A 24483-nucleotide genomic window follows, 5' to 3' on the forward strand; every position below is an offset into this window, starting at 1 on the left:
GTCAAATCGAATACATTTCCGTGTTCTCTAGCCGGCTGCATAACTAGCCACTCTTAATTGAATCAGATGGAGACCATAACTTTTACATGATCCACTCAGTTTAAGTGATAATCCTGTGTGTGAACAAGGATGGGCTCGGACATTGGTTCAGTCCGCACGCTTCTTTTATTGAAAATAATCCCGTAACAATAATTATTGTGTTAGTGCGTCAAAACTCGGTTTATGTGGCTGACGAATCAATCTACCTCGAATGGTGTCCAAAAAAAAAAAAGTTCTAATCTTTAAATTACCTTTAATAGGACACCCATACTTTTGTCTTATTTTGGGGGAATTACGCTAAATTTACTGAAATTCTGTTGTGACATGCTGGCCGCCCAAGAAACATTTCTCCCTACGCCCCTGCTTATTGCTAATTGCATCATTTGGCGCTCTCTCTGAAACAACAACAAGAACAAGATGGTACCAAATCCCTAAAAATGGTATCTGGCGTCAGTGAAGTACTGTACTTGACAAACGCACACGTGTTCTTGATTATTAAAACAAAGTCTTCCTGCGTTCCGCACGGAAGGATGCGAGCGGTGGACAAAAGCCTGTCAAGAGAGCTGGGAGCATCTTTCCGCTTGCTGCACCTCATTTAAGACGGAGGGAGGAGGACAGCATTGTAACAGGCAGCATATGTGGGCGCCGAGGGAGGAGGGGTGGCGGACTGAAGGAGCGAATTAGGGAGTGAAGGAAGTAATGAGCAATACGGAAGATGAATAAGAAAGAAATAATTGAATAAAGATGATGTAAGAAATTAAAATAAGTTTGGACATTTTCCACAGTCATTGGTCTTATGAAGTGTCAATTATCCATAAGAGAGACTGGAAGCACAATCTCAGAGCAATTGATCAGCTTGGAGAGGGTTTTCAACAAAACGAAAAAGAACCCTTCCGTTTTAGTTAAACAGGTTTGCTCAACTTCCCCAACTGTAGTAAGTAATCGATTACTAATGATCAATAACTTTAGGTAATAAGACTAAAGTAATTGATAACTTTAGTTCTTAATTTATTCAAGTACTTAGATGAAATTAAATGATAACTACTTTAGTACATAAAGTAATTCAAACCTCAAGTAATTGATTAGTTTAGGTACTAAAGTAATCAATTACATTAGGTGCTAAAGTGCTAAAATAATGAACAAGCACTAGCACATAAAGTAATTCATTGCTTAAAGTAATGAATTATTTTAGTATTTAATTACTTAAAGTAAGTACCTAAAGTAATTACTTTAAGGACTTAAGTACTGATTTAATCAATTCCTAATTGTTAACTTTAGTACTTTAGTAAGTAAGTGAATAAAGTTGTACAAGTCCTCTTTAGACCTTCCTTTAGGCAAACACTTAAAATATGTTTATAAATTAAAATAATAAATAAAAAAACAAAAATAGCTTCAGGGAAAAGTTTAGTAATTTATTGATTGGAGCATTAGGATACTAATGGTAATCAATTAATTTAACATTTAATGTATCAAAATAATTGATAAGGACTTAAGTACATAAAGTAATTGAATAATTTAGTAAGAAATCAATTATTTTAGTATTTAATTACCAAAAGTAGGCACCTAAAGTAATTATGTTAGGTAGGTACTTAAGTACTAAAGTACCCGATAATCAATGACTATCCGGTGATAATTTAATTTAGGACCAGCCATCTTTAGACCTTTAGGAACACAGTTAAAATAAATGAAAATAAATTTATATAAATAAATAAATAGCTGGAGTTGAATGTCTGAGCATTTAGAAAAAAAAAACCGGAAAAATACGTCTTTGGTATTGAATGAGTTAAATGAGACAACTTGTATATATTTCCATCATTTAGCATCAAACATAAACATCAAAAACACGGTTTATCCCTCCCCCACAAGTCCCATTAACTAAGCACAGTGTGAAATTACTTTGTAAATATCGCCTGCGAGGATAACCGCAAACAAAATCTCATCATTCACACCATTGACTGTCATCACTCACTCGGGGCGCAGTCTTCGAACTCCAGGTCATCCAGGGCGGCGCCCCCGCTCACGTCGCGCCAACGCACCCCCTCAAAGATCACCCGGAAGTTCCTCAACCTTCTCAGCGGTACCTCGGCCCGCTTCCACTGATTCCCCTGATGGCCCGTTTTGTTCCACGCCTCCCACATGGCGTTCTCCGTCTGCGTCGAGAAGATCAAGAAGATACATAGCCGTGGGTCAAGAAGACATTTAAACCAGCGAAGGTTCTCGTTAACATCATTTGTCATTCGAAGCTTCCTGCCGCTTTACAGTGTCTTGAGTTATTGTTGCCTCTCTCACGCCGCATATGGAATATATTAAAAGGCACGCCAAGTATGTAATTCCTCCGCTAATCTTTTCCCATGGCAGCGGCCAGGCACCACATGGTGACTAATGCAGCGTTCAAACGAGCAATGTGACCCCGAGTGGGGCTTTGATGAGGGGGCCGCCATCACACCCGGGCTTGCGTCATGCGTCTAGTGTCACCGCGGAGTTCAGATGATACGAGGGTTACTATTAAGACGCGGGGCAAAAAAAGAGTGCCTGGAGAGAACTCAAGCAGGTTTGGGGAGAACATGCAAACTCCACACATGAAGGCCGGAGCGAGGTGAACATGCTAAAGTAACTGTGCTACCAAGACGCCTGAAAAAGTAAGTTCATTATCGTCATTTATTTAGTTATTTTTTGCTCTTTAAAAATATATTTAAGTGGACTCCCTCTTTTCGTGTTAAATTGGGATCAGACATCACAAAAATCGACGTATAATTGTCACTAAGTTTTTGTTATATAGTATGATTTTACATCCATATGGTCCCTGAGCTAAAATGACTTTAACACTCCTGATATAAGACACACAAAAAATACAAAATCTGGCATTACAGGCCTAAGGTCAACAAAAATTTGAAATATATATATATATATATATATATATATATATAAATATATTTTTTTTTATCATTTCTTATGAACCCAATGTGGCATGTCCACCTATTTTTTTTCTAACAGGTATCCCAAGTGCATTAAGGCCTTTATATCATGATAAAAGATATCTTAGGCCACAATACTGTACAGTACACTCACCACAAAAGGATACCTAATAGGAAGCGGCTTTACATTTGTAGGAGAACACCATATATCTTGTAGATGTAAATCATATGATGAAAAATGAAAGGGAAACCACGTGAGCATTCTTCTGTCCTCCACATCTGTGGTCCATACATCCACGTACAAGTGGTTGGCAAAATGATGGTCTAAAAAAGCTACTTTCTTAGTAATGTTTTGGGGAATCAAGTGCTAAAGTAACTGATTACTTTAAATAAGTAAATAATACAAAAAAACTAAGAATATGTCTTTGCGATTGAATTAAAAAGACAAAACTGCCATTTTGGTTGAAACAATCACTTTAGATTCCTTCGAAGCAGAATTTGTCCGAAATATTGGTGTCAAATTCGTGTTGCCCACCAAACAACGAAGTAAGGAAGAAAGCAAAGAGGAAAAAGAAAGGATGTAAATGTAGGGAAGATGAAGTAACAAGGAATGAGGGAGGAATGGAAGAAAGGAAAAACAAAGGAGAAAGGTAGCATTCATGCTTTGGTTTGACATTTGCATACCTTGACGAGCAGGCGGATGGTTCCCGAGGCCTTGTGGGATATGTAGTACCAGAAGGAGAGCTTGCAGATGGAGCTGGACTCCTTCCACAGTGAACTACTGATGTGAGCCTTGTCCCCTTTCAGTCCCACCGGTGTGGCTTCCAAATAAAGGAAATGACCTAAGGAAAAAAAAAAAAAACATCTATTATTTGGCCCATAGCATGTTGTTATGCCAGGAAAGACATGAGAAGTCCTCTCATTTGGTTTGAGGAGGCTATTTGATCTGTTGGAAACTTCTTGAGAGAGAGCGACAGAAAGAAAGAAAGAAAGAGAGAATAGATTGGAGGAAGGTAGAAAGAAAGGGAAATATTGTTAACAAAAAGAAAGACAGAAAGAAATGAATTAAACAAAAAGAAAGAAAAAAATGAATAAAACATAAGAACGAAAGAAAAAAACAAATTAAAAAACAATAAGACAGAAAGAAAGAAAGAAACAAAGACAGAAAGAAAAAAAAAAAGAAAGAAAAGAGAAAGAAAGGAAGAAAGAAAGGATAGATTGGAGAAAAGTAGAAACAAAGGGAAAGATTGTGAACAAAAAGAAAGAAAGAAAGAAAGAAAGAAAGAAAGAAAGAAAGAAAGAAAGAAAGAAAGAAAGAAAGAATAGATTGGAGGAAAGTAGAAACAAAGGGAAAAATTGTGAACACAAAGATAGAAAGAAAATAAGAAAGAAATGAATAAAACAATAAGAAAGAAAGAAAACAATAAGAAAGAAAGAAAGAAAGGATAGATTGAAGGAAGGTAGAAACAAAGGGACAGATTGTGAACAAAAAGAAAGAAAGAAAGAAAATAAATACATGAATAAAACAATAAAAAAGAAAGAAAGAAAGGATAGATTGGAGGAAGGTAGAAACAAAGGGAAAGATTGTGAACAAAAAGAAAGAAAGAAAATAAGAAATATATGAATAAAACAATAAGAAAGAAAGAAAGATTGGAGGAAGGTAGAAAAAGAGGGAAAGATTGTGAACAAAAAGAAAGAAAGAAATAAGAAATATATGAATAAAACAATAAGAAAGAAAGAAAGAAAGAAAGAAAAAGAGAAGGAAGGAAGGAGCTAAAAATTAAAAAATGCAAAATAAGCACACAAAGAAGTAAATGTAAAACTGAAAGAATGGATTCAGAAAGGGAGGAAATAAGGAAATGATCAGGAAGTAGACAGAAAGGATAAATTAGCATCCAGGAAGTGGAACAAAACGGCGCAGGACAACAACGAACAACAAAGAGCAGCACAAACCGCTCTCATCTTTCAGCGTGTGGTCGTACGGCGGGCGTACGCTCTGGACCGAGCCGCTACCCAGCAACCAGTCGAAATTGTCCGCCAGCGAGTTCTTCCAGCCGCACGGGCCGTCCTCGAAGGAGCAGGACGTCCCGCAGTTCCCTTCGTCCGAGCCGTCGCCGCAGTCGTCTCGGAAGTCGCAGCGCTGGTCGGGGGAGAAGCAGCGGCCGTTTCGGCAAGGCAGGGTGCCCGCGGGGCAGCTCGCTGGGCAAAAAACATGCGCGTATCCGCAAAAAGGGACTTTCACAAAGTCAATCAAAAAACATTTTACCAAAAACAAACAATAAAAACTAAAAAAAAACTAATTTTTGGTGCGATTTGATGCAACATTATGGCAGATTTATCTTGCTAATTTTCTTGCTATTTTTCTTTCTTTTAAGTTGAACAAGTAAAAAAAAAAAATCAATTTCATGTATTGATTTTTTAAACAATGTTTTTACCAAAAAAAAAAGAAAAAAGAAAATGGTCCATGTGCAAAACAATAAAGCAAATTCAAACTCTTTCCTGTGGATCTTCTTTTTTGACGATTGTTTTTTTGCAAAAAAAAAAAAAGTTCTTGATGTTTTTGACCAGACATAAAGAATAATATTGATTTCATGTATTTTTTAATGTTACCAAATGAACCGAAACTAAAGAAAAAAAAAAAGGGAACATTTTTTTTTTTTTTTAAATTAAAATACATTAATAAATTCCCCCCAAATTTGTGGATTTTCATTCATGACTCTGAACTTGTAGTTTTACCTCATAAACTTTTCTTAATATTTTTTTCTTCTTTTAGGTCGGACGAGTCATAAGAAATATCGATTTTATGATAAAAAAAAGAATGTAACAAAAAAAAAGAAAAAAATTTAATCTCTACGCCGATTTCGGTAAATGCTGGGATATTTGGGTATGTCACCCCCGTGATGAACGAGTGAATAATGTAATTGCACATTATTATACATGTAGCCTAAAATGTATGTTAAAGTCAATACAGATCAATTTGACTAAACCATGAAAATATTAACTATGCCCAGCAGGGGGCAGCAAAAACAAGTCTTATCGTTAGTGTTGACAGTTTTGATTAATCGTCCAAAGAAACGAGAAAAAAACTCAACTTTACTAGTTTGTGAGACGTGTCCTTGTGCTACTCGGACAAATGGAGGCGCCTATAGGAGGCTGGCACAAAAGCAATTACAAGACCTATGTAGGGCGAATATAATAAGTCCAAAGAGATAAGAGCGTAATAAGGGAACTTTTGAAACGACCTCTGCAAAGCGTACCTTGAGGGGGAGGCGGAGGGGTGACGTCGTCCTCTGTCACGGCTGAGGAAGCCAGCAGGCACCCAGGCGAAAAGGTGACGTCGTCCAGGCAGATGTCCCCCTTGGGACTTGGACCCACCCGTCCTTCCAACGTGATTCCGAAGTCCTCGGTGTGGCTCAGGGGGACCTCCATCATCTGCCAGTAGTTGCCCTGATCGCCCGTCAGGTTGAGGAGGGGTTGAAGACCCACGCGGCTCTTCCGGAAAACCCCCAGTGTCCCCACGCCGTCGCCGGACATGTGGAAGAAGAAACGCATCTAGAGGAATTGTCACAATTCAATTTAGTAATGAAGCCTTCGATGTATAACCCGTTCAATGCCAAAGACGTATTTTTACGTTTTTTTTTTCTCAAGAGTCCAGACTTGTCTACCTTTCTGTATCAACACATATGAAAGATATTCGTGTGTATATATAACACACACTCACACAGTATGTATATATATTTTTTCAGATGTCTGAGTAAAGAAGGGTCAATAAATGACTTGTACGTAATGCACTAAGTAATAGATTACTTTGAGTAATTAAGTACTAAAATAATCACTTTAGTACCATACGACTAAAGGAATACATTACTTTTGGTACCAAGGTAACCTGAGTAAGTGATTATTTTAGGACTTAATTATTTATATTCATATAATACCAGCCATTTTTTAGGTGTTAGACAAACACCTAAGGTCCTCCCCACCTGAGGTGACCAAGAATATTTCTAGCAGTAAGTGAGAAAAAAAATGATCTTATGAAGTGTTAAAATGACTGTATCTCTTATTTCACAGGAGGGGTGCAATTACAGCAGCCTTGGCAGTGCTCGGCTGACTGACACATTGGCCTCCTCCTCCCGCTAATTTAGCCGCCGGCGTGATTGATGGATTGACTGACATGCGGAGAGCGCCAAACAACTGACGGGGCGGTCGATCACTCCCGCTAACAGGCTGACAGCTGCCATGGCACAAACAAGGCAACTAAAACTGACTAATATGTGTACGGTGTACTTTGTACTCTATGCATTTTCTTAATTTTCGATTGGGCCGAACGATTCAGAAAAAAAGTGATTACTCTTACAGTTATTAATGTTTAATCCTTGCGCAGTATTTTGGCCAATGCTTTGATCTTTACAGCAAAGGCATTTTACATCAATGAGAACGCGTTGGAAGAAGACACCAGGGAGCTGAAATTTCACCCAGATTCTTAATGAGTTCGAAATGTCAGACTGCATTTGAATGCGCCATACTTCTTCTTCTCGTGTCAGAAAGCTGATGGACGAGTCAAGATAATCTGAACGCAAACAGGGCTCGGAGGAAAAACTTCTAAATGAAGGCTGATAAGGTTATTGCATTGACACCCGTGTATTATTTGGTAGGTTTATTTTGATATTTGGCCTACGTGGCACATGCCTGACCTTGCAGTTGGAGCTCCTGTGGCTCAACAACGGCCCAGAAATGCGAGCGGAATTTCCAGCCGCCTGAGGAAAGGAGCTCTCCAAGTAGAGGTAATGCCCAGAGGGGTTCCTCAGGGTGTGGTCTGTGGAAGGGCCCGTACCGAGGGTGGGGGTGTTGCCGGCTTTGATCTGCCAATCAAAATCATCCTCCGAGCTCTGGCGCCAGGAGCACAGGTCGAACTCAAAATCGCAGCGGCCGATGAATCCCCCTGGAAAACAGTGATCAGGATGGGACGAGATTTTGGATGGCAAGATCTCGCGAGGTTATAATGCCACAGAACCAATGGATACACAGCAAAATGCGCTGCCTGACTTTAAAACACACCATCATCTATTTATCGCATCCAAAAAACACATCAAAGCTGTAAACTTTGATGCTGACATCCTGACATGATTGCAGTTGCTACTGATCACTTTTGAACATACCAGGGTGACTCAAATGTGTCTTCTGTGGTTCTTTGAGATTTTAGACAGCTCCCTTCCCATATTTTTTTTTCCAGAGACAAGTGACGTTAGTTTAAATTTAAGTTAAGAAAATGTTATCCAAATAAAAATTGGTCATTCATTATTTACAGAGGTGGGCTGTCAACACCCACAAATTGTTCGTTTGTTTTTGCAATGGACCAATGAATGACAGGAACACTGAAAAAAACAATATATAACATATATATGTATATATATATATATATATATATATATATATATATATATATATATATATATATATATATATTTTTTTTTTTTTTTTTTTTTTTTGGGGGGGGGGGGATCCAAACTTTCCCAGGATTTGTTTCAATCTCACCCGCAATTTTGCCCCTAAAACCTGTCCTTAGGCGTCCACTCACTGCAAATGTAGGGTTCCTCGTCCGAATCGTCCCCACAGTGGTCGATAAAGTCGCACAGGTTCTCCTTGGGGATGCATTGGCCGTTTGCGCAAGCGTACTGCTCGGGGGTGCACGGCGCTTGCGAGGGCGGCGGAGGGGCGCAGTCCACGAAGCCCACATCATCGATCACCACGTCGCCCATGTAGCTGATCCCTCGCTTGGCTCGGAACACCACCTGATGAACAGGAAAAGTTTGTTCCCAAAACTCTTCGTCGTATTTCTGACAACACCCTGCGAGCGTTAAAATTTAAGAACGATAAGCTCCGTTTATGAGGCTCATTTGAAAAGGCCGCTAGGACTCTCTCCAAGTTTATAGAAGAAAAAAAATGGGCGACTCATCAACTTGGCGAGCGGCAGCATCAGCGTTGACACAAAGGCTGACACAAAGGTTAATGACTGTCTTCAATGTAGCTCCAAAAGACAAACCTTTGGCTGACACGCAAATTCTGTTGGTCCTGGAGTGACCTCGGCTGGCAAACTCCGAAGGAGGACTCATTAACGCCACGATCACGACTTAAGCCTGACTGGAACTTGATCGATTCGGCATCGATCAAGGCCATCAGCTAATGAGTCATGTCAGTCGGATATAATTAATTTCATTAGAAAACCGTACAAGGAAATATTCTATTTGGACAAACATTCAAGTGAATAAACACAGTCATAAAGATTCTTTGGACCACTGGTTTTCAATCTTTTTTCAATGACGTACACCCGTGATTTTTTTTTTTCCAGCCTCGGGACCTCTAACCAATTCATGTCACTATATAAAGACAATGCACATCTGCAAAAAACTCAAAGGCATCGAATATTTCTGCAAAGAAGTCGCTATAGCACAATTTAGCAATAAGTTGCTTCAGTACCAGCCTATTTTAGAAATGGACAATTTAGAATGTCCAATTTCCCTATTATGCATGTTTTTGGAATGTGGGAAGAAACCCGAGTGCCTGGAGAAAACCCAAACAGGCACGGGAACACCATGCAAACACCGCAACCTTTGAACTGTGAGCTGGACATACTAACCAGTCTTTTCGACCAATCCCTCTAAAAGGAGGGCACTTGAGGGGGCACGTGCCATTTTTTAGGGTTTTTGCATGTATCATTAAATCTAATTTAATGATTTGTAGTCGTAAGACAGGAACAGTACATTTTTTTCAAATTAAGAGCAAATGAAATGGAACATTAAAGAATTTACTGCTCATTTCTGTTATAGTGACTCCTTTGCAAAATATTGTATGCCTTTGTTTCATAATGTTTTATACATGCACACATTGTGATTAGTGAGTGACGCCATTTTCTGGCAGACAAGCATGAAATAAAACAGATGATGTTATACCATCTATCTTCTGCAGTTGCTGAATAAAATGTGCCTAGTGATACCACTAAAACGTGAAATACAGTACAGTAAATCAGACATGAATGGCACAGCACTTTGTCTTTTTTTTTCTCCTAAAAAAAGCTTTGAACCGCTTGGGAGGAGTAGTTGGTTGAAAGAATATTTTACAGGGTGTAAATCATTGGAAAAAAGGTTGAGAGCCACTGCTCTAGATCAAATAAACTACCATTTTGAAAGTTCTCAAAGTCAGTTTCACCTGGCAATATGAATTTTGGTAGACTTACAAAAAAAGTCTCAAGAACTCTTGCTGAAAAAGACACAGCAGGTTTGAAAGATTTTTAATTTGAATAACACACTGTAGGTCAAACTGACCCATTTGAAAATTTAAGTGAATGTTCAATGTCATTTTTCAGTACACGACTTTTGCTTCTGCATTCAGCGTTTAGCGTTGGCTGTAAAAACCGTATAATTTCCCCGTCACCCACACACCTGTCCTTAAATAAGCAACTAATTGGCTTCTCAAAACTTACCCCACCAGCCTATACCGCCACCCAGTGACCACTTATGCAATAATCGGACAAATAAAACAATGGCTCGTACGCTTGCAAAAAAAACATAACAGGAGGGTTAATGACTCCCTCATAAAACATAAAACAGTCTACTGGCAGAACTACCTGTACATAGATGCGAAAGCACCAAATTTTGTAGTAAAGGGAGAACTTCATAAATCAATCATGACACTATGTTAGAGTAAAAACATACACACACCTGAAAGTCATTTAACAGCCCCAAGAAGACTTCGCCTCGTCTCCACTTGTTGCCTTGGTTACCGGTCTGAGCCCAGACTTCGTGAGTGATATTTCCTCGCCTTAGCAAAAGCTGCAAAAGAGATAAAAGAAAGTGCAGACAATGACAGGTGCAATCATGATTTTTCACAATGCTCTCCGGTCTCACTTGTAAGGAGCCCACGGTGAATCCGCCCATGTGGTACCAGAATACCAGGGTGCAGTGTGGCCCGGTGGACGCAATGACGGGTGTCTGGAGGTCTGTGGCGTGGCTGTAGCCGCCGTTGGAGCTGTCGGCGCACATATACCAACCTTCGGGCCTACCTCTGCAAACGCACAGTATATTACCTCTTACATCGTCTTATACCTTTTTTATATATATATATATATATATATATATATATATATATATATATATATACATATATACATACACACACACACACACACACACACATAAGAGCATTGAAAAAATATAACCATAACTTATGTCCAACTCTCAGTTAGACAATGCCTTAATTATTCAACTGGCACTTCATATTTTGAATACAACTCTTTTGAGATGCATGTGCATAAGAGTGGAATGTTGTAAATTGAGATGTTATTTGGAGTAATTAAATACTTAAGTGACTGATGTGATGTCACTATAGGTAACATGACAAGTGGTTTAAAAAAAACTGTGTACAAGGGCTGTGTTCATAAACCCAATAACGCATCTCGACTATATATATATATATATATATATATATATATATATATATATATATATGCGTTAATGGGTTTATGAACACAGCCCTTGTTCACAGTTGTTACAAATGAGAGTAAAGTAATGCATGACAAGTGTTGTTTTTTTTATCCCCCAAATTCACCAAAAACACTGTGAGATCGGAGGAGAAAAGTCCGGGGCAAAATGTTTACTTGTTGATCTAATACAGGTGAGATGAAATGGCAGGTTGGGGAGGGTAAGGAGGCTCAAAAACTAGTTAAATATCTATCTGTAAATAAAAAGGTTACTTGGGATTGAATGTCTAAGATTCTTGAAAGATATGTACAAAAATATGTCTTTGGGATTGAATGATTTCAAATGGCTCATTTTTAACATACTGCATTTGCATGAAAACTTAATGTCACCAGGAGCTATAATTCATGAAGACTTTGTTTTTGGCGGCTCAAACTGAGCCATTTTAAAGTTTTAGAATTACGAGTTTTAGTATTTCCTCAAAACATTTTTAAAAAATTTCATATTTCAACTATTTGCAGAAAAGACTGAGAAGGTTTGAACATCAATAAACGCAGCCTGAATCACAGTCGACCGTAAACATTATTATGGTTCCTGAAAAAAACGATCTAATAGGAGGTGCTAGACTCACCGAAACAAATATTCAAACTGCAAATTCAACTTTTATTTTTCAAAGCCAAAACAGTACATTTCAGTACAGTTCACTCTGTTCATCAGCACAATATATTTGCACTTAATCATTTAGAAATGTTTTTTTTCAAACATTTAATGGCAAATTAGGTCCAACGTGCAATGGAGAACGTCAATTGCTTCATGTATTTTTCTTAGAACTCCAGCTGAACATACGGTGCATTTGGGTTCCGCCGCTGTGGCAATCACCTGGAGGAGATGTCTACCACTGCTGCGGTTTTCTTGACTCTCCTCGGCAAGGGTTCCTTAAAACAGATAAACGATAACGTAACACTCCGGATGGGCATACTTGCTTGATTACTTACCAAGAACGAGAAGCACTAAAACAAAGGTTTTGATCATCATCATGATGCAGTTTAGCAAATGTGCTTGTATCCTGGAATAACGAGAAGATAAACGGGAAAACATTTTTAAATGGAGTTCTGCTTATTTCCACAAAATACTACAAAATAAAGAAAACGTACTCACCTGTTTGTTCTGGTCTGCCGTCAACACTTTGAATGGAGCTCGTATGAACTGTGTCGTTCCTCCACCCGCATTTATATTGCATCGCAGCCATTAAAGAATGTAACCGTTGCTTACATCTAACTGTTAGTGAGACACGGCCTCAATTACTCAATTGGCACGCCTTCATATTTTAAATAGAACTTTCATCAGGCGCATGATAAAAGTGGAACGTTGAGACGCTTTTTGGAAACTGTAATTAACTAATCAAGTGACTGATGTCGTACTATAGACACCATGACAAGTGGTTAAAAAAAATAGAGAACGAGGGTGTCAACCATGAAACCACTAACCCATCCCAACAATATATTATATATATATATATATATATATATATATATATATATATATATTAGGACTGGGTATTGGATCTCAAAAGTGTATTGTGATACAGCTAAGGCGTATTGCGATACATATTGCGATTATATTGGGCAATGTATCAAAATAGACTAATTCTATTTATTCTTTTTCGGAAGCCATACATGACTGACATCCCTGAGCACACGTTAAACATTCTTTTTTTTTTTTTTTTTTTAAAACACGTTTTAATTTCAAGCATGCTTGACTGTGTTCATATGTCCGCAGTGAAAACTCTTTCAGATGGCAGGAATACAGAGGTTGCACTTGGCCACAAGTTCCTGCACAGGATACTAGTGACAGTGCTCTTCAATTGTAAACGAAACAGATCTGGGACATCACTCGCGTTGGTGAAAAATACATGTGACGAAAACCAAGGGGAAAGCTATAGTAATTTATAAAAGACAGTGCGAGATACGGCTGCTTCTGTCCATTTTTTCCCCCTCATACCCCAAAAATTACTTAGCATATAAAAAATACGAAAATGAAATAAAACAAAACTTCATCTCAAAATCCCCATTTTAAATAAACGCAACATGAGAAGCTACTGCACGTTAATATATATATATATATATATATATATATATATATATATATATATATAGTTGAAATGGGTTAGTGGGTTCATGGTTGACACACTTTTTCTCTCTATTTTTTTTCCAACCACTTCTCATGGTATCTATAGTACGACATCAGTCACTTAATTAGTTAATTACAGTTTCCAAAAAGCGTCTCAACGTTCCACTTTTATCATGCACCTGAGCCTGATGAAAGTTGTATTCAAAATATGAAGGAGTGCCATTTGAATAATTGAGGCCGTGTCTCACTGAGAGTTTGATGTAAGCGACGGTTACATTCTTTAACGGCTGGGATGCAATATAAACCCGGGTGGAGGACCGACACAGTCCATACGAGCTCCACTCAAAGTGTTGGCGGCAGACCGGATCAAACAGGTGAGTATTTTCTCTATCTTGAAGTATTTCGCGGAAATAAGCAGAATTCCATTTAAGGATGTTTTCCCGTTTCTCTTCTCATTTTTCCAGGATACAAGCACATTTGCTAAACTGCATCATGATGATGATCAAAACCTTTATTTTAGTGCTCCTCGTTCTTGGTAAGTAATCAAGCAAATATGACCGTCCGGAGCGTTACGTTATCGTTTAACTGTTTCAAGGAACCCTTGCTGAGGAAAATCAAGAAAATGGCGGCGGTGGAAGACATCTACTCCAGGCCTCTCCGACGAAACCCCTATGCACCGTATGCTCAGCTGGAGTTATAAAAAAATTACATGAAGCAATTGAAATTCTCCATTGCACATTGGACCTAATTTGCCATTAAATGTTTGAAAACAAACATTTCTTAATGATTAAGTGCAAATATACTGTGCTTGAAAGATGAACAAAATGCAAGTGTACTGAAATGTACTGTATTGGCTTTAAAAAATAAAAGTTGATTTTGAAGTTTGAAAATTTGATTCAGTGATTCTATTATTCAATTATTATTATCATTATTATTCTATTCTATTATTAGATCAGTTTTCAGGAACCGAAATAATGTTTATGGGTCGATTTGATTCAGGCGGTGTTTATGGATGTTCAAACGAGCCATTTTTAACGACCATATTTTCCGTCCTATAAGGCGCGCATGGAATAGAAGCTACAGTAGTGGCTGGGGTTGCGTTATGCATCCACTAGATGGAGCTCCGCTAAAAGGAATATCAACAAAACAATCAGATAAGTTAGTCAAACTTTTCAATCAAGAATTAGGAATAAAGATGATTTGGTAATGGGGGAAAAAAAATCTTGATTCCATTAACAGACTGTTTAAATCAATTATAGAGAACAATCAAGAGTTTAAAAAGATATAATTTTGATTCACTTAAATATTAAAGTTTTTTTTTATTATTTAATTGCAACCAAAAACCTAAGAATTTATTGTTTGGTTGATTCTAAAAGAGTTTCTGGATTTATTTTAAAAAATTGCACTTTTTCAGTTTTTGCACCTAGTCCCCATATAAATCTCTTCAAAATTGGAGCATATATAACATGTCAACATTTCAAACAGGGTATCATCAACATTTAAATAGTAAAAAATAGATTTATAACTGAAATGGAGGTAAAATTTTAATAAGTTATTTTATTTTTTTGTCCCCCAAATGCTGATTACATGTCAAATTTTAACATGGCACAACCACGACAAGGAGTTGGTTATCTCTGTGAGAACGAAGTTGAAAAAAAAAATAGCCAAAAATGGTCACAATGCTGCACCAGGATTAAAATGGATCAATACGTCTAATGTTCCAAATCACTGGTGTCAAACTCAAGGCAAGGGGGCCAGATCCAGCCCGCCAAATCATTTTATGTGGCCCGCAAAATAGTAATTTAATTGAAAGTCAATATGAACCATTTCAATTATCTGTTGTTGAGATGTTTGAAATAAATAGTTTTTGTTATTATTTTTCAACTTTGACAGCCAAACTTATCCATTAAAATATACTCACAGTGTGTGGTCAGTGACGGGACGATGATACTGCTCTCCGGCATGAATGCTCTCCCCTTGGTCAGGTGACCAGCGGAACGTGTGCATAGAGATCGTGGGCGGGGCCATCGTCTCCCAACCGCATGTTGTACCACCTTCAAAATCGCACTGCTCAGCAACTGAATAAAAAAATATAAACGAAAGGCAGTTAGGTTAATGAACAGACAAAAAAGTTTGTCGCTTTGTTTTAGCTAAAGGGGTGTCTATAATGGCTTATAGTACCAAAGTAATTAATTACATTGAGTAATAGAGTACAGAGTTATTACTTTATAATTCATCAATTTCTTTAAATGCAGAAGTACTTTCAATTACTTTATCACCAAAAGTAAATTACGTCCTTACATTAATTTATTTCTTGATTACCCAAACTAATTGATTACTTTAATACTTAAAGTAATCAATTACTTCAATCATCTTTGTGCTTAGTTTAATGACTACTTTAGGACTAGCTTGATGGATTACTTTAATAAAAGTAATACATTATTTTGGTACTCTACAAACTAATTTTCGACCCTCCTTAGCCACACATTTGAATTGACTGAATATCCGGACTCTTAGAAAATAAATAAATAAATACATTTAATTTGGGGATTGAACGGGTTGATTTTACCACAGTGGCTTTCATCCGAGCCATCCGAGCAGTCCGGCCTGAAGTCGCACACTTTGCTGCGAGCGACGCATTGGCTGACCGAAGCGCACGCAAACTCCCCGTGGGGGCAACGGTGGGGCTGGAGCGAGGGTGCCGGCGTGCTCGCCGTGGGGTCTGTGGCGTTGGCCTTGGGGAGCTCACCTGTATCGGCGAACGATACACAACGTTATTGCTCCATCAAATCACGCCGCATGGGACCTCCTCGGCGTACCTTCATGCGGGACGCAGCCCAGGAAGGAGAGGTCGTCTATGGCGATGTCCCCGTTAAAGTCGTCTCCCACTGTCCCTTCGATTACAATCTAATCACACATCAAATATTATTTTAATAAGCGTAAATGAAAACACATCAGTGTGGGATGGAGAGACTGGAGTCCAAAAAAAAAAAAAAAAAAGACTTCCTGTTATCGATAGTACTAACCCTGATGGACGAGAAATCTTTAAGAGCCTGTCAGGTTATATTTGCGCATGAATTACAACATTCATCTTCAAGAGATCGATTTTGACGTTGTTGAATAGAGATTAGTATTGGATGATTGAATGAATGCACTACAGTTTTTTGGACTTTCTTTTTTTTCCCCTGTCTTTCCAACGGCAAAATTCACAGTTGCAATCTTACCTGGAATGGTCGAGCGCTTGTGAGGTAAAGAGTCTTCCTGTGCCAGAAGTTCCCCTGGTCTCCGTATCCGACCCAAAGCAACTGGCCGCGGCCCGCGGAGGCGGTCCGGAGATAGATGGCGAGGCAGAACACGTGCGAGCCAAACATGTGGTAATGGAAGCGGAAGACGCACGGGTGGGGCGAGTTGAAGGGGTCCTCGCCGCGCCGGTGGGTGGGCTGGAAGGCCGGGCTGAGCAGAACCGCCGTGTCCTTGAACTCTCGAGGGACGGACGACTCCATGTACAGATAGTGGCCGTAACTGGTGCCCAGCGTGTGGTCCTTCCAAGGACCAGTGTTGAAGGACGGGGTAGGGCCTCGGGTACGGATCCAGTCGAAAACGTCGCCGGCGCCGTTTTGCTCCTGTTTCCAGCTGCACAGACCCTCCTCGAAGTTGCACTGAAGTTCGGGGGCTGGGACACAAGATAACAAAAAAAGGAGCAACAATAAACAAACAAAATTACATTTTTTTTTCTTCAATCATTAGTTCTGGATGATAACGAAAAACAACAAATGAAGAGTTTGCATTTATTAAAAAAAAATGTGTTAAAATACTATGACAAAAATCATGCTGATTAAAAGTCAACTTTAATGTCAACTCATAGCTGCTAAGCAGTAAAAATGGGGGTAAAAATTAAGAAATGATGGGTTGGAAATAGCATGGATCAAATTTGTAGCACAAAATGGCTGCTTCGGATCAAAATGGCTGATTCCCCATCTTTTCGGGGTAGTCATGGTTCTTCTCATATCTACCAATAAAGAGAAAGTTTAAAAAAAATCCACTCACAGCAGCCCTCTTCATCCGATCCATCGCCGCAGTCGTCCACCAGGTCGCAGAGCAGCAGTCGTTCCACGCAGGCCCTCGTGCGCGTGCAGTGGAAGTGCGTGTGCGAGGGGCACGCGACGACGGCGGGCGGCATGGAGCAGTTGTGGAAGGACACGTCGTCCAGTGCGGAAATGCCGTCGAATACGCCCATGCTGATTTTAGCCAGGGCGATCTGGAAGGGGCGCGTGATGCGACCCAGCTGCACGCTGACCCGATTCCAGCGGCTCCCCTGGTCGTACAAAGTCCTCCATATGATGGTGTTGTTTTGGACTCCTCGGATGCGGAGGTACATGTCGGCGGCCCCCACTGATATGCCTGAATTATAATGCCTAAACGGAGAAGAAAAGAGAGGAAAATCTAGCAATTTGGCAAACGAGAAGATAGTTCCTGACTAGTTTGTCTCACCAAAATGTCATCGTGCACCCGGAGGCCGACTGTTGGAACCACGGACCTCTGAGAACCGCCCTTGGATAAAGACTGCTGCTGTTCTTCAGTATGAACATAAAGTGACCTGCAATGGAGCAACAAATTCCCTGAATAACCTATGTGGTGTTCCTCAAGGCTCTATTCCTTGACTTGACTTATTTTAACAATGTGTTTTACAGTTACTGAGAAAATCACATCTGTGCATTTAATCGGAAAACAACTGTATACCTGTAAACATCATTATTTTACTGTATGTTTTATACAAACTGTATATATATATTATATATATATATATATATATATATATATATATATATATATATATATATATATTATATATATGTACACACATATATAGACACACACACACGTACACACACATCCTCCTCAGAAAATGTGTCACGTTAGGAACCGATCGCACACTTTCACTCCGTCTCCATATTGGGTAAGATCACACGGTGACAAAAACAACAGATGGTGGACCATTTAGAATTCAGGGATGTGCTCATACCCTCCGTGCTGTTACTGGAGTGGTCCAGAGGGGGCGGCCGACCGTAATACTCCGGCGGGACGTCCAAGGACGAGCCCCTGACCCAGTCAAAACCGTCGCCAAGGGTGAGTTCGTACCAGCCGCAGGAGCCACCTTCAAAGTCGCACTCTGAAGCTGGACAAAGACGTAAAGACAATTTGGTTCATGTTAAAGGATAGATTTAACTACTTTCCATTTTTAGCATTTTTTTATGGATCATTTAATAACATTTTACGTCACATTGAAATAAAACTAAAAAAGTTTAATTAAATTTAAAAAAAACATGCAGTTTCTGGGTAAATTTATTTGTCCTGACAGTTATCTTAAAAAAAATGTCCTGGTTCTGAAATTACCCTTTTGAAATTTTAACAAAAAGATCATTTTGGATAATTGAGAAAATTATAGTGCCTAAACAGTAAAAGAAAAAAAAAAAGATTATTATGACTGTCTCAAATATGTCCATTACAAAACAAAGCACTTACGGCAGTTGCTTTCGTCGTCGCCATGGGGACAATGCCGAGTGAAGTCACACACTTTATCCCCCTCTATGCACGGCCCACCACCTCCGCAAGCGAACCAGGATGGGGGGCAAGTGCTGGTAGTTGGGGGTACACTAGGACCCAAAACTTAAGAAAAAAAAAAAAAATCAATGCATTTGTAAGTCTGACTAATAAAAATGTGATTCAAAATGTCAGTACCTGGCACACAGTGAGGACCAAATGAAATGTCATCAATGGCCAGCACTTCTGATTCGTCGCTTTCTTCTGTTAGAGTACCTTCAATTACCACCTGGTGAACACACACACACACATAGGTCTGTCTTATTATCATAGTGGGGCCCTAATGGGGAACAAAATATGGTTGTTGTGTACCCTCAATTTTTAAAAGTTGAAGACAACTTGCAAGTTTGGTATTTTAACCAGAAACCTGAAGACAAATCAGCATTTTTGCAGGCCACATAAAATTATATGGCGGGCCGGATCTGGCCCCCTGGCCTAGAGTTTGACACCTGTGCTGTAAGCTGTATAAACACTGTAAAAAATACGTAAACAGTTGAAAGTTAACTCATATTGCTTTTTTGTTTCGTTAAGGTTAAACATGACTCAGTTTTAGGTATAATTGTACACATTTTACAGAAAATAATTTTATTTATACAGTATTTGGCACAACAAGTGTTTGTGTGTGTGTGTGTGTGTGTGTGTGGGGGGGGGGGGGGGGGGGGGGCGGGGGGGGTGCAAAATATAACATTCCAAAATCTCATTCAAACTCAGAGTCGCAAACCAAATTTTGACCCTCAAAAAGAGGTCTGGATTAGTGACGCCTCGCACTTTGATTTAATTTCGTTTCATGTCGATTTCATTTCATTTCCATGTATTTGTTTCCAGTTGAAAAGGCTTTTCAAATGATATATTTTATTTCATCCCCTGAGGTTTGTAATATCACACACGCGGTGACAAAGTCCACCGAGCGGCTTTATCTGTGACTTCCAATCTTTATTACCTCTTCTATATGGTGTTTCTCACTGTGGGGGAGGAGGAACTGAAAGTAGCGTGGATTGAAAATTATTGCTAACATCATTCATGTTAACATTTATGTTTGGGACTTACATCATTTTGGAACAAAACAAAAAAAAACAACAATAAACAAACCTCCAGAAAATGTTATGCAAATCTAAGTGAAATTTAAATTTTTAATCAGAACAGCAATAATTCAATAAAAAGAAAGATGTGGCTATCATACGCACGTGAAAAGTGCTGTTGCTGGAAAATCGGATGACAACCCGCTGCCACGCCTCCGCTGGAGTGGACCGCTTCCAAAGCAGGGTGCGCTGAGCCAGTGGACCAGTCTCCGTTAGAACTTGAAGAATTCCATCTTGGGCCAACACGTAATGGTAGAAGCTCATCTGAAAAGAAAGCATGAGATGAGTGATTACAATTTACATGCAAAAATAAATAAATTAGGTCGCTGACATGGCGATTTTTGTAGTTTGGGCAATCCTGAATTATTACTATAACTAGAAAATGATATTATAATGACTGAAAGTATTTCAAAACGTATTCCACCATTATTGTGATTTATGGCCTGTGCAACAGAATTGGATTGAAATATTAGCCCTTGAGGCACCTTAAAATTTGTGACAACAAAAAATGTCAAAATGGAATAGTTGCAGATTTTATAAATAAGGTTACAATCATGGTGTTAAAATACTTTGAAAAGTGATTTATGTCTAATTTTTTTATATAACAAAAAAGTAAAGTACACATTTAAACGGGTGTGAACACTTTTTTTGTTGAAAACGTTTGACTTGTCTTAATAGGTGCTTACTTTTTTAACCTCGCTTTGGGTTCTGAAATGTATAATTGTAACTCGTTACCTGGCAGGTGTCAGCAGGTTCGAAGAGAGGACTTCTCAGCTGTGCAGTTGTATGGTTTCCTCTTTGGGCCACAAGGGACAGGAAATATGCTGAAGAATCAAAACATATTGTTTATTTAGCGTACCGGTATGTAAAATGAGCTCTCAAACCTGATTGCTTGTTGGTGTGGTCGCGTTGGATGTGTGCAACTGCCGTTGTTCTATTCCACCTAGAAAACGTTTGCGATGGTTGGATCAGGTCACAGAAGCCTTCGTCAAAGTCACAACGGTTGTAGTTGGAACCTACAGAGCAGAAAGAAAAAATGCTGTTACAACTGGTGTGTTTTATGTCGGGTGATTTTATTCCTGCTTTCTGTAATTTGGATTTGCATTAACGTAAATTTGGAACTATAAGCTACAACTTTTTTCTCATGATTTGAGCCCTGCGACTTATAGTCCAGTACGGCTTATCTGCGGTTGTTTTTTTTCCTTGACCACTAGGGGGCAATCCACCTGGAAAAGTCATAAGTTCAAGTTGTTAATTTACGGAAGAAATATATAGATATATATGAATACAACTTTTTTTGACTAGCCACCAAGAGGCAATCTACAAACACACAAAAGGGAGACAGAAGACGACGGTATTAAAGTATTGATTTGAACTGCTATTTCACTCTGTAATTGCGCCGGTGTTATGTTGAAAATATGTTGGTGCTAAACATGCAGGCAATCTGTTACTTAAAAGAAAAACGTTTCAAATACAACAGAAAAATTCAGTTTCTCCATGCAGCTTACATCCCAAAATATAGGTTGAGTTTTACGTAAATTAATTTTCCGAGAGGAAAAAAGAAACACTATGACATTGACTTACAGTGTCGCTCGTCGCCACCGTCGCCGCAATCGTCCATGAAGTCACAGACGCCATCTTCAGGTACCGCTGTGCCATTATCGCAGGTCAAGAATAAACCCAAACAAGTGTCAGTAAAGAATGCTATCGTCAAGACCGCTAGCAGCATTCGCCGAAATTCACACGACATCACGGACGACCGCGAATGTCAATTACATTTTTTTTTTCAACTGGAGAGGCTCAGTGTGACTGTGTGCTCCATAAAAGGTCATAAATGCTTTTTATGGCGCTTGCTCAATATGCTTGCTTGGTTGAGTCGAGTCTCCATATTGAACTGATGTGAGATTAGAAGCCAAGTGGCTAGCTTTAATAGAGGGTAAAAGATGTTTCTGAAGCTTCTTTTCAGATTGCGTTGCTAATTTACTCAAGAAATGTCCAACAAACCCACTCAATTAACTCATTCAATCCCAAAGACGTATTTTTACATTATGCAAGCGTCCAGAGTTTCAGTTTGACGGAATAATAGTATGGATGTATACACGTTATCATTCAAAAACACAGTGCCTGCTCACCTATCGGCACGTATGCACACATACACACAAAAACACACATTAATATAAACAAACCCTTGCTGTGGAACTTGTAACCGCCTTCTTTGTAAACTTTGTAATGGAAGACCTTGGTGCTTTCGCCCTCTTTTGAAAAAGATTGTTTTTTTGACTCAGAGTCTTGCCTTTACTCCGGTCTCCTTTTATTGTTAACTCTGAAAGAAAGAAAATAGGAAACTCAACACACTCAAACTTAATGAGACAACAATGAGCACCTGGACAAGACACAATAGAAACAGGGAGCTGATTGGCTCACACTATAGAAGCAGGTTAACAAAGTCAGATGGACGCAATCACACTGACAACTGAAACAGGGGGAACAGAAATATGAACTAACCATTCAATAGGTTATTAAGTGCACCATATTTTTTCCCGCTACGGTTTTGACAACGCGAAATGCAGTCAACCAAGAGGCTGCCTGAATGAGGACCAGTTGAACTTGCCTGTATAAAAATGAACACACCTAAGAACAAGCAATTAACTGAACAAAAAGGGTAATTACACCCAATGAGCTTTTTAATTTTATTTTAAATTTAAAGCCATCTTACACCGAGCAATAAAAACAACACATACCAATAGAGCACATTCAAATAACAATAGGCATAATGCATAGCATAATAAAATGCATGCCAGGATTCATCTTATTATACAACGCGTTCCAGTACAGATTTCTTCCCTTGTAAAGATGCAAATGAAATGGCACCGCATGAGGGAAAGACGAAGCAAGAGATGACACCTGCACAAGCACGCCAAGAAACAAATTGCATATTTAACAAGGCCCCATCGCTGTGAATTGTGTGTGAGCAGGACAATGGCGCTCAGCCATAAAAATGAAAATCCATTATTGTGATGGTGAGGAATCTCCCAAGTGTGTAAATGTAATTTTTCAGTGTACAAATGCAGCTACTGGCACCGCTCAAAGAAATGACATAGGACAGATTTCACTTGAGCTGATGAAAATACCGGAAGGATGCAAAATTTTAAGTCTTCCACGAAGTAAAAGGTGTACTGGTATTATCAGATTAAAGTTGCAGTTTTTTTTTCAAATTGTAATATTAAGTGATTAAACTAATATTTTAGTCCTCTATAGTCTTAGTATTTATTTTTGTTTTTTTAATACATTTTATTCAGAAAAAAACATCTGAAAAACAAATAACTATAATTGAACGAAAAAAATTTGGAAAAAATATTCTTAGAAATAATAACTAAGACATTAATCGAGCCATGAAAAAGTGCAATTCACTTCCACACAGTCTCCCTTTTTCCAAGAACAAGCATACAAAATTCTGACTATAAAGCTGTATTATTTATCTAGTAAAAACACTGACATGTTTTTTTTAAGTTGGAAAACAAACTGATCAGAGCAGCCATGACAAACGCATAAAGATTGAGACTTTGCTGCCATCTACTGGTCAATTTGAAGTCGTTATTTTTTTCCCCTTATGAGAAACCCCGACCACCACCATTCCACTTAACACAGTACCCCCCCGCCCCCCCCCCCCCCCCCCCCCCCAAAAAAAAAAGGCACTGCTTTTGAGGTGTCATAACACAACCATTCGATTCTACTTTTAGGATATCACCCAGAAAGTTTAAATAATACTATAATATTTCTACTTTTCGGGTGCATTTGACCATCCATGTTTACAACATTCAGTACAATTCCATACTTAGATGTCGTCGAGTAATTGCATCAACACTTTCCACTTAGTTCTCGCATACCTGCCATGTTGTGCGACCTGTAGCAGGGCGCGTGCACGGTGCACCCCTTTCAAACCTTTCGCCTCTGGCCTTATGGAAGCAAATAAACACGTCTCTGAAGTGGCTCCCGGTCGAAGAATAGCCTTGCTGATGTCGTGTCGAATGTGCCGTGGGCTAATTTGGGCGTCAATGACAGCGGCTGGTCATCATTAAATTGTGCTTGATGTACAACCAACTTGACAAAGTGGGGGGACCAGGTGTCATGAGGGGGCGGCTATGTAGACAAGAATGTACACTCAGTGTTAAAAATATTTTTTCCCCAAATAAAACAATATTGGTAAATGTAATTACAGTATCATAAAATAATAAATAATTAACAATA

General features: G+C 38.9%; 1 protein-coding gene across 1 annotated transcript in view; it reads right to left on the bottom strand.

Annotated features, from left to right (window-relative positions):
* The window catches only part of malrd1 (MAM and LDL receptor class A domain containing 1), a 32676-nt gene extending 10706 nt beyond the window's left edge, over positions 1–21970 (bottom strand). Inside the window, exons 1-21 of the mRNA XM_088402448.1 lie at positions 21820–21970; positions 21120–21251; positions 20971–21059; positions 20341–20499; positions 19295–19385; positions 19079–19222; positions 18579–18731; positions 18047–18152; positions 17603–17970; positions 16780–17228; positions 16375–16462; positions 16125–16304; positions 15477–15633; positions 10856–11012; positions 10670–10780; positions 8530–8743; positions 7646–7893; positions 6212–6506; positions 4908–5153; positions 3639–3796; positions 2009–2189 (exon numbers count right to left, since the gene is read on the bottom strand). Coding sequence (XP_088258574.1) covers positions 2009–2189; positions 3639–3796; positions 4908–5153; positions 6212–6506; positions 7646–7893; positions 8530–8743; positions 10670–10780; positions 10856–11012; positions 15477–15633; positions 16125–16304; positions 16375–16462; positions 16780–17228; positions 17603–17970; positions 18047–18152; positions 18579–18731; positions 19079–19222; positions 19295–19385; positions 20341–20499; positions 20971–21059; positions 21120–21251; positions 21820–21964 — 3871 coding nt within the window. The 5' untranslated portion in view covers positions 21965–21970. The remainder of the gene's footprint in view (positions 1–2008; positions 2190–3638; positions 3797–4907; positions 5154–6211; positions 6507–7645; positions 7894–8529; positions 8744–10669; positions 10781–10855; positions 11013–15476; positions 15634–16124; positions 16305–16374; positions 16463–16779; positions 17229–17602; positions 17971–18046; positions 18153–18578; positions 18732–19078; positions 19223–19294; positions 19386–20340; positions 20500–20970; positions 21060–21119; positions 21252–21819) is intronic.
* Between the last annotated feature and the right edge of the window lie 2513 nt (positions 21971–24483).

The sequence above is a fragment of the Hippichthys cyanospilos genome, chromosome 19 (assembly GCF_059441005.1).
Source record: "Hippichthys cyanospilos isolate Australia breed blue-spotted pipefish chromosome 19, RoL_Hcya_1.0, whole genome shotgun sequence".
NCBI classification, from domain to species: domain Eukaryota; kingdom Metazoa; phylum Chordata; class Actinopteri; order Syngnathiformes; family Syngnathidae; genus Hippichthys; species Hippichthys cyanospilos.